This window comes from Rhinolophus ferrumequinum, chromosome 21 (assembly GCF_004115265.2).
Source record: "Rhinolophus ferrumequinum isolate MPI-CBG mRhiFer1 chromosome 21, mRhiFer1_v1.p, whole genome shotgun sequence".
In the NCBI taxonomy this organism is placed as follows: Eukaryota; Metazoa; Chordata; class Mammalia; order Chiroptera; family Rhinolophidae; genus Rhinolophus; species Rhinolophus ferrumequinum.
In genome coordinates this window covers 53,612,589-53,628,368 of record NC_046304.1, presented here as the reverse complement: position 1 = coordinate 53,628,368, position 15,780 = coordinate 53,612,589, and the positions used below count along the sequence as shown (strand labels likewise).

The window sequence follows — 15,780 nt, the reverse complement described above, 5'->3', positions numbered from 1 at the left end:
AGAGCACGTGGAAACAGACACGTGCACGTCGTGTTTTATCCTCAGCACCTGCCAGCTAAAATTTTGAATGTGAATTTTAGGATCGACTTAGAGGGCAGAATTTCCAATACACTTAGTTCAACCAGCAGAAGATTTCTCTCCAAGTAACATTAGGATCGTGTGGTACTATGAGAAGACCAAAATGATCTGGTGCCATGAATAATAAATACAGCAGCTTTAATCATAATCACCCAAATCTGGAAGCATCCAAGGTGCCTTCAGTAGGTGAATGGATACACAAACTCTGGTCCATCCAGTGGAATATTATTCCGTGACAAAAAAAAAAAAAAAAGACACGAGCAATGAAAGAAACTTAAATTCATATTACTAAGTGAGAGACGTCAGTCTAAAAGGCTACATACTGTAATGATTCCAAATATATGATCTGGAAAAAGCAAACTACAGGGGAGGGCAAAGGGGAGGCTGAATGGGTGGAGCATCTACTATCAGGGCCGTGAATTGCTGGAACGTACAATACTGTCACCGCAACGCCCATCTTTACACATTGTGCAAACTCACAGGACACACAACACCACGAGTGAACCCTCACAGAAACTCTGGCCTCCAGTCACTGATATGCTGGTTCACCAGTTGTCATAAATGCACCAAAGCAAGACAGTAGCAAGAAACTGTATGTGCTGGGAACTAAATATGGGAACTTTTGTACTTTCTGCTCAATTTCTCTATAAACCTAAAACTGCTCTGAAAATAAGGTCTATTAATTTAAAAAAAACAAACACAAATATGATCATCTTTTTCAAGGGAGTTTCTCTCTAAACGTACAGAAAAGTCCCACATCAGTGATCTGACCTTCTCCCTACAACAACCGTGACACGTAAGCGGCTTGGCTTTTCTTTTTGGCCGTTCTAGTCATTGGATGAAACTAAGGCTCAGGATCAACTGACCTTGGATTTTTAGATCCAAATCCAGTGCTTTTCCACTAAGTCTAAATCTAACAACTTACACACAAACTTGAACATCACACTTTTGAGAGCAACAAGTATCTCCCGTCTTTGATCACAAAACACGTGGGGCACGGGCGGTCGGTGTGAGAATCTGACAGAGCTCAGTGTTGCGTTGGGGTCAACAACAGTGGACTGTGTGGACATGTACCCCAATCTCAGAGTCAGAGTGGGGATGCCATGGGTTTGGATCTCAGTTCTGAATACTTCGTATCATGGAGACGGTGGGTAAATCTCACCCCACCCTCCACGTCCGTTTCCTCCTTGGAAACATGGGGACCTTCTGGACAGCTCCTGGGGCACCACATCTGAACAGCAGCTGGTGCACAGCAGGTAGTCAAGGGACGGTGGCTTTCAGCGTTTGTTCTCATTTACATTCAAGATGCCCTGAGCCTTGCTGGGTCCCTCCAGCCCCTCCATGTCCTCGGTCAGACATCAGCCCATCCCAACTGAGCATGAGGTCAAATATCCTGCCCCCAGCAAAGTCAGGACACACCCACAAACATACCATACAACCGGAACAGGTGCTTGATGTCTGGCCATGTGAGCAGGTGCTTCAGAACTTCACCCAGGTCGTCCACAGGTTGGCCACTGTGCCTGGGCCAGGACTTGGTGATCACAGCCGATACAAGCTTGCCAAAGCGCCACAGGTCACTGTAAGACAGTCCCTCCAGGATACTGATCTGAGACTACACGGAAATGAGGAGAAAGTGTAGGATGAGAACGATGATGATGATGATGACGACGATGTGTTTGTTTGTAAATAACAGAAGTAAATTACCCAACAGTGTCCAGAAATCTTTTGTGACTACTTTCACAACGCTTCAGAAAAAGCAAAAGAGTGAAATACTTAACTTTCCTCAGTGCATTTTGTTTCCCTGGGAACTGTCTCCTTGTGTGACGAGGACCAGAGATGAGGGGACGTGCACACGCTAACACACAGACACAGCCCACAAGTCAGGCCCCTTCCTTCTGGCTCTGTGCCAGTTTCTACATTTTTCCTGGGCTTTCGTATCACGAGAAACACTGAACATAATGAGTAAACCACTAATAGATGAGGTATAATATTCTGTATTCCTAATCTGTAACTCTGTCCTAGGCTGCCTACAAGCAGCACATACACATTTTAACTTCATGCTTCCTCACCAAGAAACAAAATGGTTTTCCTTCTTTAGGTTCAAAACTTTTTACAAAAAGGTTCAGTGATTAGTAAAAAATATATATAGAGAGAGGTAGGGTTAGTTTAAAATAGATACTTTCTGATATTTAAAAGGATAAAACAAAGCCTTACCCAGCAACGTATAAAAAGGATTACAAACCATGACCAAGTGGGATTTATGCCAGGAATGAAAGATTGGTTTAACGTAAAAATCAGTTAATGTAACACATCATAGCAATAGAGGGGAAAAAAATCATACCATCATCTCAGTAGACACAGAAAAAGCATTTGACAAAATCCAACACCATTTCATGATTAAAAAAAACCCAAAACCCACTCAGACCAAAAATAGAAGGGAACTTCCCCACCTGACAAAGGGCATCTATGAAAAGCCCACAACACTCAATGGTGAAAGACTGAAGTCTTTCCCCCAACATCGAGAACAGGACAGGGATGTCCCCTCTCTCCAATTCAATGTTATCTGGAGGTTCTACTCAGGGCAATTAGGCAAGAAAAGAAATGAAAGGCACCCCGATTGGAAAGGAAGAAGCAAAACTGTTTCTATCCACAGATGACATGACTTCATGTACAGAAAACCCTAAAGAACTCACACACACACACACACACACACACACACACACATGCAGAGAAGAAGGCTGGAAGAGGCAGTATGGGGCAGAATGTCTTCCCACTTTGCAGAAAAAAACCCTCAGTGAATTGACAGCCGATACAAGCTTGCCAAAGCGCCGCAGGTCACCTTCCAACTTCAGATGCTTTTCTTCCATCAATGTGTTGTCTGCCTCCGGTGCCTGTTATTGCATACCTGCTAGGGACCGTTAGCAGGCAACACAAAAAGCCAGCTGCAATGACAGTGACAGGCACATTGAGCAGCAGCCTGGGAGGACACCGACTCAGGTCCCGTGTGAGTGGCTGTGGTGTGCAGCCCACGAGCCGTGCAGTAGCAGGAAGCTGAATTGGCTGCGGGTACCAAATTCCTGAGCCACTCCTGCAGGCCAGCAGGGGGACACCCGTGCCCATTTCTGGAGTTGGAGCCCCCTCTCGGAACCAGTCGGCGTTTGGTAGCCTTTCGCTGACAATGGCAGAAGGCAGCTGCGAACCTGAAAGCATTTCCCAGGTGGAAGTGGCTCACCTGGCAAGCTGAGCTGACAGCTTCAATGGCACATTTCTCAAAGCACCTGGAGACGCTGTCGTCTGAGCCGGCAGCTTCCCAGTTAATGTTACAGAAGGCAGAGATCTGGGAGCGGGCTCTCTCCTGCAAGAATGCAAGACGGGGGGGTTCAAGAGCTTTGGGGCGCTGTGCTTGGACTCTGCGGAACGAAAACACCCTAGTTGTTTTATCATTTCCCCATTATTTTAACCTTCTTCCCATTCCAACACTAAGCATGTCCTCATCGTCCCCCAAACAGACCGACAGGACAACCATTCAAAGAGTCTCTAGTCCCACTTTGCGGAATACGCGCCTGGCACAGCAGTTTGTTAAGTTTTGAAAACTAAGGGATTTTTCCTTGCTTCTGTTTTCCTATAAAGATCCATTTGACAATTGTATATAAAATTCTCATGTCATATAGAAAAATAAACCCGAATTTTCCTAGGGTCACAATTTTCCTTAGTATAAAATGAAGAGTGCTTTTGTGTTTTCCCCACTTGTCATGGGTTTAATAAGGCTCCTGTGACCACGAGGCCACTTGGACCTACTGCATATAGGCAGGCTTTACCCAGCAAGAGCCGAGCGTCCTAATGGTGACAAGATCTAAGACCCTGTCCCCTTATACTTCTCTGGAATATGATCTGGGCTCAAACAATGAAGGCTGGATCAGAAGCAGAAAAGCAGCCACATCTATCCCACGCCAGCACACAGTAGGGCTACCCATTCAAACGCACCCTTCTTATCTATTGGTTGTTACTAATGATATGGTTTTATCCACGTGCTTTTGTCCCCTGTAAGAAACATTCCGGCCTTTGGTACCTGTTTCAGCCTTCCTTCCAGGTCCCCCAGCAGAGACTCCTTCCAGCCGAGCTCCGTAGGGAAGTTTATTTCCACCAGCCGCTTCCAGATCTGCAAAATCCACATGTGAGTGACAGCCACCATGACAACTAGTACCACATGTGATTCTATGAAAACAGAAAGACTGGGTGGTGCAAAGAGCTGGACTGAGACGAACCTGGTTCCGATCCCACCTTTTTCACTGGCGAGTCGGGCGTCCTTACGCTGCGAAAAACGAGATGCTGAGGACCGGGTTACCCCCGGTCTCCTGCGATGTGATGGGTTATCTGAAAGAATCCCTCTAGTGTTTCTTTTGAAAGTGCAGAATGACAAGAAAAGCCATACACCTGCAACTGCATTCCCAGGTGTTACCGTCAACAAGGCTGCTGTGGCTCTCCCTCTTCATTCTGTCTGTCTATATGTGTTCCCCTTGCCGAACCACTGAACGTGGTGCAGGTACCATGCCACTTGGCCCAAAATACTTGGGCAGGCAAGTCCTACAGACGTTAGTGCACGTGTCACACTCAGGAACAGTTCACGTGGGTGTGACAAATGCTCTAGGGGTCCTGTCAATTCCTCCAGTTCATAAAGTTCTGACGGGGTCCCAGAGCCAAGCTAGAGACACACCACTGCATTTAGCCATCGGACTCTCTCTAGAAGCGCCTCCCTCCGGCCTCTCTCCATCCTCTCCTTCCTTCTTTTCTTTCTCCCTTTTTCCTTCCTTGATGCCGACAATTTTGAAAAGTGCAGGCTGGCTGTTCTCGAGCTGACATGTCTCCTGATCTCCCATGATTAGATTTAGATTAAATTTCAGTGGGTGGGGCCACAACGAAAACACACTTTCTGTAGGTCAGGCAGGGTCCCATGACTCGCCTAACACCTCAGGGAGGCGGCTGCCCTGAGAGGCTGCCACCCAGAGGCCCGAGAGACCCTGGTCCCAGCTGAGGGTCAGGCCTGCCCTCGGCTAAGATGTCCTCGGCCGGATTTTGGTTTCTCCTTTGCAGAGTGCGCTTTTCGGCTTTGCATTAAAATGTAATCTGTGCTGGGAACTCTGCATATCCCGTTCCCTAACACATTTCACTTCTGATTTCAGCATTCATGTGTGGATCGTCACTGAGTCAGTTATTATGGCTGTTACAGAATGATGCTTTTCTATCGCAATTGTTTCTTCCACCAGTATAAGTCAGCGTTCTTCTATAAAGTTTAAAAAATGTTTCCTTTTCTCCTCCCCCCTTCTCCCGTAAACATACATCTAAAGTATCAATGAATTATAATCCACTCCTGGTGTCACTCATGCTGACACTCATTTGTCCTAGGTTCGGCTGGTGGGAGCCCCTTCAGGCTAGCTTCCTTTTTTTAAAATGAGGGAAAGTTTTTGATTTACAGAAATAGAGCAAAGACAGTGTTGAGAGTTCCCGTATACTGTCACGCCATTTCCCCCGAATGCTAACACCTTACAAGGCCATGACACAGCTGTCAAAGCTAAGAAGTCAGCATGACAGATTAGCACGAATTGAATGGCAGACGTCATTCAGATCTCCCCAGTTTTCCACGAACGTCCTTTCACCGTCCCAGGAGCTAACCCAGACAGCACGCTGCCTCCAGTCAAGTTTTCTTGTGACACGTCACCATTCGTCCTTGAGCTCTGCCTTATGTTCTGGCACTACGAGACATTTCAGGCTGGCCTTGCACTTCCCCTGCTGCACCTCTGGAACCAGCCGTTCTTCCAGAAGCACAGGTTTCTTTCAATGGGAATGGAATTTAGAAGCCACGAAAGGGGCTCTCGGTGTGCTCCCGGACCTGGGGGTCATTATTTCTAGGCCCTTTCAGAGGAAGGAGCTAGGAGCTGCTGTGGCTGTTTGGGAATCAGGCGCCTACCCTGACACCTCAGCCCTTTCCAATCCAGAGTTCTCGTCCCTCCCCTGGTCCATTCCGCCTTCTCTACAGCGGGACCTCCACCCATGTGATCACCAAGCAGGCTTCTCGTCAGTTCAAGATTGATGTGTGATTCCTTCCTTCTGATATGTGTGCTGTGCTCCACATACTTGGATGAAACATCTTTCCCCCTCGGTGTGGACAGGTGACAAATGAGGGTCACCTGTCTCTGTGCACACACAGTTCCTGTTCTGTGACTATTCCATTGAAGTGATCCTGGGAGGCCAAAGCCTATTAAAACCTGGCTAGGGGCTGGCCCAGTGGCTCAGGCGGTTAGAGCTCCGTGCTGCTAACTCCGAAGGCTGCCAGTTCGATTCCCACATGGGCCAGTGGGCTCTCAACCACAAGGCTGCCAGTTGGATTCCTGGAGTCCCGCAAGTGATGGTGGGCTCCACCCCCTGCAACTAAGATTGAACATGGCACTTTGAGCTGCGCTGCCGCTGAGCTCCCGGATGGCTCAGTTGGTTGGAGCGCGTCCTCTCAACCACAAGGTTGTTGGTTCAACTCCCCCAAGGGATGGTGGGCTGCGCCCCCTGCAACTAACAATGGCAACCTGACCTGGAGCTGAGCTGCACCCTCCACAACTAAGACTGAAAGGACAACAACTTGAAGCTGAACAGCACCCTCCACAACTAAAATTGAAATGACAACAACTTGACTTGGAAAAAAGTCCTGGAAGTACACACTGTTCCCCAAAAAAGTCCTGTTCCCCTTCCCCAATAAAAAAAAAATAATAATAATAAAAAGAATGCATTCTGCCTTGATTAGTGCCATCTATTGTAATGGATAAATAAAATGTATAAAAAAAAAAAAAAAAAACCTGGCTAAATGAGGGCAGGGGGCCCTGTGGGCAGGCGGCTTGCCGCACATACTAGAACGGTGTCCTGCAGCTATGGGTCCTCAGGAACTCAGACAGGCTCGGCCACTCTGCTTTGGGGCTAAATGGAACGCTGGTGGAGAGCCTGGTCTGCCTAAACTGGGGTCCACCTCCTCCGCTCTGGTCATCTCCCCAGACCTCGGTTACTTCCTGACACGAGGATAACAGCAGCACCCGCCTCAGAGCGGACATTCAACGGCCTCCTCATGATTATTGTTAGTTTACCATTATCACTGCATTTAAACTTGGATCATTCCCTCACAGCAGTGGACCAACAGCGGTCCCTAACCACACACACTGCTGAGGTGTAGACACCATCTGGAATCTTGAAATGATATTTAATAATTCAATTCTGTTTTGGTGGCAATGCAGTCTGTTAGTCTGAAACCTGACACAGCAAATTAAAGAAGGCTTTTCTGATCCTTTAAAACGCACAGGTTGAAGTTTGCAACTTTCTTTCTTTTGGGCACATATTCTCATCTATTCTATGTAAAGAATCTATATTTGCAGCAACTTTGTATCTTGATGGAAAGTAGACACTGACACAGAGGCCTGGGTCGTGCTCTGAGGCGAGAGAAGTCTGGAAATTAGTTCTGAACCGCACATACGGGTGACAACGCCCAGATGGATGCAGGAAGGAAAAACCACGGGTTGGCCTGTGACGTGAGTGTGTGTGGGACCAGCTCCTGCAGGAGCCACTGACCTCATACCCGTTACGGGGGTGGTGGCGGCCGGCCAGGAGAACGACGTGGCCTCCAGCGACCACAGCCTTCGTCTCCTGTCGGGTGTTTTTCTCAGAGGACACCACCCCTCGGGTCCCCGAGTGGACAAGAAGCGAAACCCACTTCACTTTACAGAAGCGGGAGGTGTAGGTGACCCTACAGAACCAACCTCGTCCATGGAGTCAGAGGTGTCATGTGCCACATGGACAAGACCTGCAGCGCTCCCACGACAAGGGTAAAGATCATTCTAAGTGGGTTCCATGGTCTCCCGAACGCCCTGGGAGCGTGTGGCACCCCTGACCCTGAGGGCCACCTGCAAGCCGACTCCTGCTCCCTGCTCGCCCCCTCGATGCCCCCCCCCTGGAATGCTCCCCTCCTCCCCGTCTCTGAGGCTGACTTCTCTGTTCCTCACATTCAGGCGCCATTCTGTCCACTGTCCCTTTCAAGCAGTTCTTGCTGTCATCTTTTTCTCCACTTCCAACATCATAAACCTGATAAACTAAGCTCAGTGCTGCATCAGACCCAAACGCCACCCCTACCAGCCACCGCCCCAGAGCACCTCCCCACGAGGTCTGTCACCCGCCTGGCACCCAGGGGCTGCACAACCAGCATCTCACCCTCCAAAATCCGCTGGGGAGCGGCGGAACCCCATTCTATGGACGAGGCCCGAGACCCAGCTGTGGTCCCAGCTGTGGCGTTGCTCCTTTGGCTGGCTTACCTGGATCTCCTGGTTGTACGTGAACTTTACAGGGGAGGCAGGTGTACTCTGGAAAATGCTTCTCTTAAAAACTCCCTGAAGCCACTTTCTTGTGTTGTCGAGAGTCTCCTGGAATACGGACCCCACTGAATTCGTCCCAGTTTTATTTCCCTGTTCTTTTGCTGAATCCTGTCACCAACAGGAAGGAGAGAAGAAGGGAAGGAGGGGAGAGGAAGAGAGCGGGGAGGGCGGGAGAGGGACAGAGAGAGGGAGAGAGAGGGGGAGAGTTAGCGGCCTGGCACTGAGCACTCGAAGGTCTGGACTAGACTCTCGCTTCTCCCCATTCATGGTGGACACTCTGTAAGTTGCCACGTTTAATCTTACACGTATATGTTCAAATGCACTGACCTTGCCAGCAGCATTATTTCCCCGAAACTTTCGGGTTCACTCCAAGTGGGAGACACGGAGAAAGTGGAGAGAAGGACTGGCATGAGTGCCCTACACTAGCTGCTCCCGTGCGATGACAGCACGGGGGGTCCTGCAGTACCAGCGACAGCCATCCAGGACTCCGACCCGTGGAAATGCCTTCATGCTTTCCCCAGACTGGGTCCGGGAGGGGTAATTCACCCCCAGTGCACAGGCTTCTAGCAGCTCCGAGAATCCCCAACCAGGGTGAGTGCAAAGCCTTGAGCCTTAGGGACTGTTGGCCAAGAGGGGAGCTTTCCCCCTTCGCTCCCTCTGCCCCAAATCCCTTTTCCCCTGGGGTCAAGGCCTGGAGAGATGCCCCCTCCTTTCCCCGTTTACTGGGCAGCACAAGCAGCTACGGCACAGCCCCACTCATACAGACGCCTATTCCAAGGCCCGGGGAGGCACTGTACTAATGTGTGTTCTTTTCCTTGGAGAGAACTCCACAAACTATGTAGGTGTCAGAACCCACAAAACTGGATCTGCTGGTGCCACTCCCTCCCTCCAGAGATGCTCCCTGAGAACTAGCAGGTCCCTTCACCTCAGGGCAAAGTGACAGGTGACAAAGCGGGGGCCATTCCTGCCATAGGAGCTGACTGCTGAGTGGAGAGACCAACAGTCTGCAGACAGATGGACAAACATGACCATTCACCATGGCAAGTGCCAAGACGGAAAAGCACAGGTGTTTTCAAAGCACATAAAGGAGACTGGACCCTGCCTGGGTCACGAGGGGCTCACGCCCTGACAGGTGAGCGAGGTGGGCAGGTTGAAGGGGTAGGCTGAGGCACAGGGGACAGGTGCACAGCATATAGGAGCACGTGCCCAGCAAGAGGCAGAGACAGTTTTCAGCTGAAAACCGGACATGCTGGCTGTTGCTTAAAGTCCCCAAATAGCAGAAGAGCACAGTACCTTCTAGAACAAGCCAGAAGCTTCAGCATGGTGTGCAAGCCCTCCGAGATCGGGCCTTGCTTAGACCTCGGCTTCACTTCCAGCCACACTCCACCACCCACAGGCCCTCCAGAAGGCGGGCTTTGTCCTCTGGCCTGATTCTGCAGGGGCTGCTCTCTCGGGGGCAACACAGCCCCTCTCCCAGGTCCTTCCCTCTGTCCCCAGAGCACCACAGGGACCTCTACCTTCCCATTACTTCACTGCGCTGTAATTATGCGTTCACCGGATGGTCCCTGTATGAGATCTTGCTGACAGGGCCCTTCTCTTTTTTCTGGGGTCCTGTGTACCCAGAACAGGGCCGGGCACAGATGAAATGGGCAACGAAGGAATAGCCCCGCGCCTGAAAATGGATGCTAGAACCTTGACCATCTCTCCTTGTTTTCCCCGTCTGCTGTCCTAAGAGTCCTATTAACCCTTTATATCTGCACCTAACCACAGGCTTTTAAAAAGCTCATCGGGTACGTTTGTTTGCTTGAAGGTGAATTTTGCAAAGCTTTTTGTTCTGACACAGGTAGAGTTTTTGACCATCCTGTGGGTTACACTAACCCGAGATGCCAAACAGCATTTGAGAAAGTTGTTTCTGCAGGAAGATATACCCTAAAGAACTGACAGATTTCTTAAACACAGTTTATCTGCACGTCGGCAGCTGCCTGTGAGGATTCAAACAGTAGCTGCTTCAGGAGAAAGCAACCATTTACCAATGACAGTACATTAAAATGTGCCCATGGTATTTAAAAGATAACAAAACTAAAGGGAATAAAGTTAAAACATATACATAATTACTTTACAGCACTGTCACGGTTCTGACTTATAAGACGGTTAACAAGTAAACAGTCCAAATATAAAACCTTGTATCACCTTCACATTGCAGTTTGTAAACTCAAGTGGGTGAAGACCACACACGATGAGAAAGCATGACTGTGACACGTGCAACGCCACGGAAGACTCTCAGAGACATAACAGAGTGAAGAAGTCAGACACGAGAAGCAGAAGGTTCAACAAGGGCAAACTGATCCACGGGGGCAAAGGTCAGAAGCGAGGTCACCTCTGGGGGGAGGGGGCAGAGCACCGGGATTTCCCTGTGGCTTGAACTGGGGGGTGGCACAGAGCACCACTGGGGTAGGGAGGCACTTGGAGTGCATGGCCTTCGCTAGTGTGTTGAAGTCAAAGCGTACAGGGAAAACCTCAAGCGGGAAAGAGCACACGTGGACAGGTGTGAGGTGGAGTGGCTGGCCTGCTGTCCTGGCCACCGGCACTGCTCTTGAATTCCCCAGTCATCTGACATTCTATGCTTTAACTCCTTCCGCCCTCCCTCCAGTATAAGACCCGGGAGGACACGAGTACACACAGATTCACCAAAATATCCTTGCTGCCCGGGACAGAACCGGCACCGACCAGGCATGTGACAATATTTAATGACGGAACCAGCGGCTCGGCGTCATTCCAGCAATCCCAGAATGAGCCGGTCTCCTTTTAAATTGAGGCTGCTTGAAATTCCATACCTGTCTTGGTCATGACGTTATCTGTACGTGTTCCACTTACCACTAGGGATATAAGTGTGATAATGTTGCAAACAGTCTCAGCCGACAAGGCAGGCATCTCATAAAACATGTGGTCTTTTGTGAGTGTGCAGACAGTTGTGTGAAGTTGCAGGCACACAGTTAAGTAGGACTGTACCAAGGGCTCCTGGAGAATCCTACCCCGCAAAGAGTTAAGAGAAACCATTGAAGTGATTTGGGAGAAATGAGAAAACAGTACCCAGCATCCATGACGAGTTCCTTCCCTTTAAAATTCCTACAGGGGAGGCACTGGTTTGGTCCCATCTAGGTTAACATCAGAAAAATTTCAATCCAGCCTGAACTTGTGACCCAGATAAGAAGGAAACAGAGCCCTTTCGGTTGCCTCCATGGTCTGAACTGTAGTCACAAAAACAAATTCAACTAGTCCAGGGTATTCCCTTATTTGGATAAAAAGCTAGGGATCTGGCTTTGTGCTCAGAGATGTCCAGCTCCCCCTTTAAAAATATCAAAGACGTGCTCAATGGGAGCACGAACCTATGCCACAGCTCCCCTGTTCTAGCTGTCCTGAACCACGTGGGCGGCAGGTTCAGGGGTTTTCTCTTTGGCCCAAACTCCACCTACTAAAGTTCTGAGAGCATTAAAAAAAAAAAAAAAGAAAGAAAGAAAAGAAAAAGGAAAAAAGCTAGGGATGTATAGTACTAAAGATTAAAATCCTGCATAAATTTGCAAAAAAGTCCGAAAGATACAGGGAGGGAAGGAGAAAGGAAGAAACGCTAGAATGTGTACTGTGCCCCGCGTCGCTTCCAGCCCCGTGTGGACCAGGTTTCCTGTTTACGGACGTGTTGCCAGAGGGGAGAGGATTGATCAGAGAGGGGCTCAGAAGGCCGAGAGAGAAAGGAGGAGAAAGGTGTCGCTGGGATGCTGCTGGAAACATCCCGGAAGTTACACGTGCTCCACACTCCACTCTGTCCTGAACACCCTAAGAATTCAGGGGGACTAGAGGTGCTGCAGGAATCTCAGCAATCACCTTATCTCCCCCACCACGCGGATATTTCTGTTGTTCTGTATTCTGTGTACTGTCCCCTCAGGTGTCAGAGGGCACATAAATTGGCAGGAGCAAGTGACTTCGGGTAATAACGCTGAGCCACTTTGATTTTTTATTTTCAGCTGGGCTGACGTGCCAACAACACGGAGGGACTAAATGTGGAGGTGATGTCGGCTGTAAGCAGGAATGTGCGGTGTGGTCACGACCATGGAGCGCCACATGGGAAAGGCACAGGAGAAAGGACCAGGGCGAAAGAAAGCCGAAATCTGATGAGTTTACATCAATTATGTTTGCGTAAAAATTAGGATGATTCCATTAATAACCTGAAGAAAACAGCAGGATGTATGATATATATACCACTGTAGGAGCTTCCGATGAGGGAAGCGAATACAGGACACTGCCACTCAGGTGGTAACCGTGTGCCAGAGACAGACTACGTTTTGCTTTTCTACTTACTTGTCGTGGAAAATATCCAGAAGGTGCAACAGCATTTTCAAAGTCTTCTCAATATCCTAGGTGGGTTCAGAAAAGAAAAACAGGAAAGAAGATTTAATCACATCACCACTGCCTGCTACAACAGACCTGAAAAAAAATCCAACATTTATAAATAAGGCCTGACAATTAATCCCTTTTTTTCTACAAACAAGGTTTAAGGTGCTCAAGGATGAAACTTGCATCTTTCACAAATAAAATTTGGGATTGAAAATTATACCATTTTCTCCACCCCCGAAATGGGAAAGACAGTAACGATGACGTATGCCACCCCCTAGATAATGTCTCCGTCCTGTCTCGCACAGTCATGAGGTAACAAAAGGATACAGTGTGCCTGAAACAGAGTAAATTCAAGTAAATCAACCCTTTGGCCCTAAGAAACAGGGACCCCCGCCCCCATTCTTATTTCCAAGTGCGTTTACCCTGTCGGGTCTTCAGAGAAGAATTGCAGGCTCTGAACGCTTAGTTTCTGATGTGATTTTGCTAAGCAAGAACTCAAGAGCCTATTCCAGACGACAAACCTCCAGATTTCTGTAGGCGATCTCCTTAAGTCCCTGAAGCCGGTAGAAAGTCCCTCTAAGACAGTCCAGGACACGAGTGGGAAAGCGAGTTAAGTAGTCGCAGAAGTTTTCCATATAATGAACCAGGTCTGTCAGAGGGAGCAGGCTGAACCAGGAGCAGAACAGGTGCTCGTCCACGTCCAGCAAATGCTTGTTCCTTCCCATCAGCAGAAGCAATGGTTTACTGCGTAAGGGACAGTGGGACATAAAAAGGGCAGGCGTGAGATGAGCAAGTGAGTGCGCCGGGTCAAACAGTGCAAGTGAGTCCAGGGAAGGTCTTCAAATTATGCTCAATCTGTAACACTCTACGAGAGGCAATAAAAGATGACAACTGCAAAATAAAAAAAGCAGGGTGCTACAGAAGGGACAGAGGCTACGAAGAACATACGGCTCAAGATTCAGGACATGCTAACGGCCGCTTCTGCCTGAAAGGCAGGCTCTTTGGGACCAAGGCTAGTGTCTAACCATCGTTAACAGCAAAATTTCTCCTAGATAGTCTGAGCCCCAATGAATAACATTTAAGGTGTATGTAATTATCTAAATAATCCTAATTTGGCTTTAATTTCAAAAGATTCCGGTAACAGTGAAGAAGCAAGAACTTAATTTAGCTCTATTTTAATCCCTGAAAACCTATGCTAGATCCCACTGGGTTGAGGCAGCGGTGACGAGACTTGGAACAGCTTCTTTGACAAAAGATGACGTAAATGGGGTGGGGGGGGCCGTGTTCGGCACTGAGCAGGAGTGTCCATCTCTTGGTACTTAATTCGTATTTATGTGTTCGTTGATTTTGATTGTTGTACTTAAAGTTGATTTACCACTTTTCTTTTGTGGATTGTGCGTCCTGCGTCTTCTCTAAGGAAGCTTTGTGTGCCGTAAGGCCGACGCTGGGCCACCTCAACATGTGCCAAGCCATGACCTGACAGCTCTACTGTCAGGAATTTATCGTGAGGAGGTAACCGGGCAGGGACGTTACTGGGGTACGCAATAAAGTATGCTTACAGAACGGCAGTACAGAAACAAGCCACGTGCCCAATAACTGGCTCAAACTAAATTATACCAACTAAGCAGCCGTTACGATGACAATGCAGGGGTCTATCTGCTGACAAAACACTGTGAAGGGAGAAAACAGGCTGGAACCCAGAAGAGATCATCTCTCGTCTGCTGTTTCTTAAGCACAAAAAGCGCCCACATTTGGACAAAACCCTGGAAATGCGCACGCCTGTGTTAACTACACGACCGACCGTCTCTGGCATGGCAACAAGCCATTTTTGTCCTTTTCCATTATACTTCTTGTATGCTTAAAAACTTTTAAAGAAGTCATTCCACGAGATGTGATAGTTCTTGTGTTCATAGCAGCAGGAAAGACTATTCTGCCCAAGTTCACTGAGCTTCTAGACGCCCAGTGGTTACACCGAGACGTGTGCAGAAGCACAAGCCGACACTTACTTCTCTAGTCTTTGTTCCCGAAACTCCGAGAAAGAGATTCCTTCGAGGGCTGCCCAGGTGTCCTCAGGCTGGGTCCTGGAGTCCTTTCCGCGAGGGGACAGATCCATGCAGTGGTGCAGCACAGGCAGGACACCCACCCAGAGGTCGACTTTTGCAGCAATGCCTTTTAGGCACAGGTTTACCAAGCACGCTCGCCAGCTAGATGGGGACAGAGAGCCACAATGAGCTGCGGATGGCCAGTGTTACACTCACCTGTGGGTCTGACGTCCCACCAGGGAAATACCCGCTCCTCAGGTGGACCGATGGGAGTCCTGTGGGTAGCTGAGCACTGAGTGGCCAGATCAGGGAGAAAAGCGGTCGCGTGGGAGACAGGGCATCCTCAGCAACCCCCCCAAAGCATCAGGCACTGAGTAGGCCCTCGTGGAAGCCCCACAGCCGACTCCCGATGGTCGCATTTCCATCCTCCTTGACAGCTGAGGAAACTGAGAGCAGGAAGGCTCAGTAATGTGCACAAGGAGCCAGAGCAGGTGTGAACCCAGGCCGTCTGGCAACAGCAAATCTACATATAAAGCAACTTTTTAAATGTTTATGGGGGGTAGCCTATGAAAATATATGGCATATCCCCTACAGTCACAAAATATCAAAGCTTGCACACTTTGAAACACACACAAACTTTGTGTATTTACCACCGTCCCTCCTGGCTGTAAAAGCGTACAGCATTTAGCTGGTGCTATAAACCTGTACAGCCAAGAGGCTGATGTCCTACTAAGATCCGCTCAGGACAGCCTATCTAATACCATCCTCAAGTTCAATTCCAACAGCTGCAGGAACAGCTGTAGGAAGACCCTGGTGCCAGCAGAGAGGTCAGCAGAGGGGCTCCACCCAGTGTCCCACCCAGTGAACCTAAG

General features: G+C 48.9%; 1 protein-coding gene across 1 annotated transcript in view; it reads right to left on the bottom strand.

Annotated features, from left to right (window-relative positions):
• RNF213 (ring finger protein 213) overlaps positions 1-15,780 on the bottom strand; it is a 95,521-nt gene that overhangs the window by 52,765 nt on the left and 26,976 nt on the right. Inside the window, exons 12-19 of the mRNA XM_033090172.1 lie at positions 14,873-15,070; positions 13,388-13,610; positions 12,831-12,886; positions 11,352-11,505; positions 8,418-8,585; positions 4,148-4,237; positions 3,311-3,433; positions 1,510-1,690 (exon numbers count right to left, since the gene is read on the bottom strand). Coding sequence (XP_032946063.1) covers positions 1,510-1,690; positions 3,311-3,433; positions 4,148-4,237; positions 8,418-8,585; positions 11,352-11,505; positions 12,831-12,886; positions 13,388-13,610; positions 14,873-15,070 — 1,193 coding nt within the window. The remainder of the gene's footprint in view (positions 1-1,509; positions 1,691-3,310; positions 3,434-4,147; positions 4,238-8,417; positions 8,586-11,351; positions 11,506-12,830; positions 12,887-13,387; positions 13,611-14,872; positions 15,071-15,780) is intronic.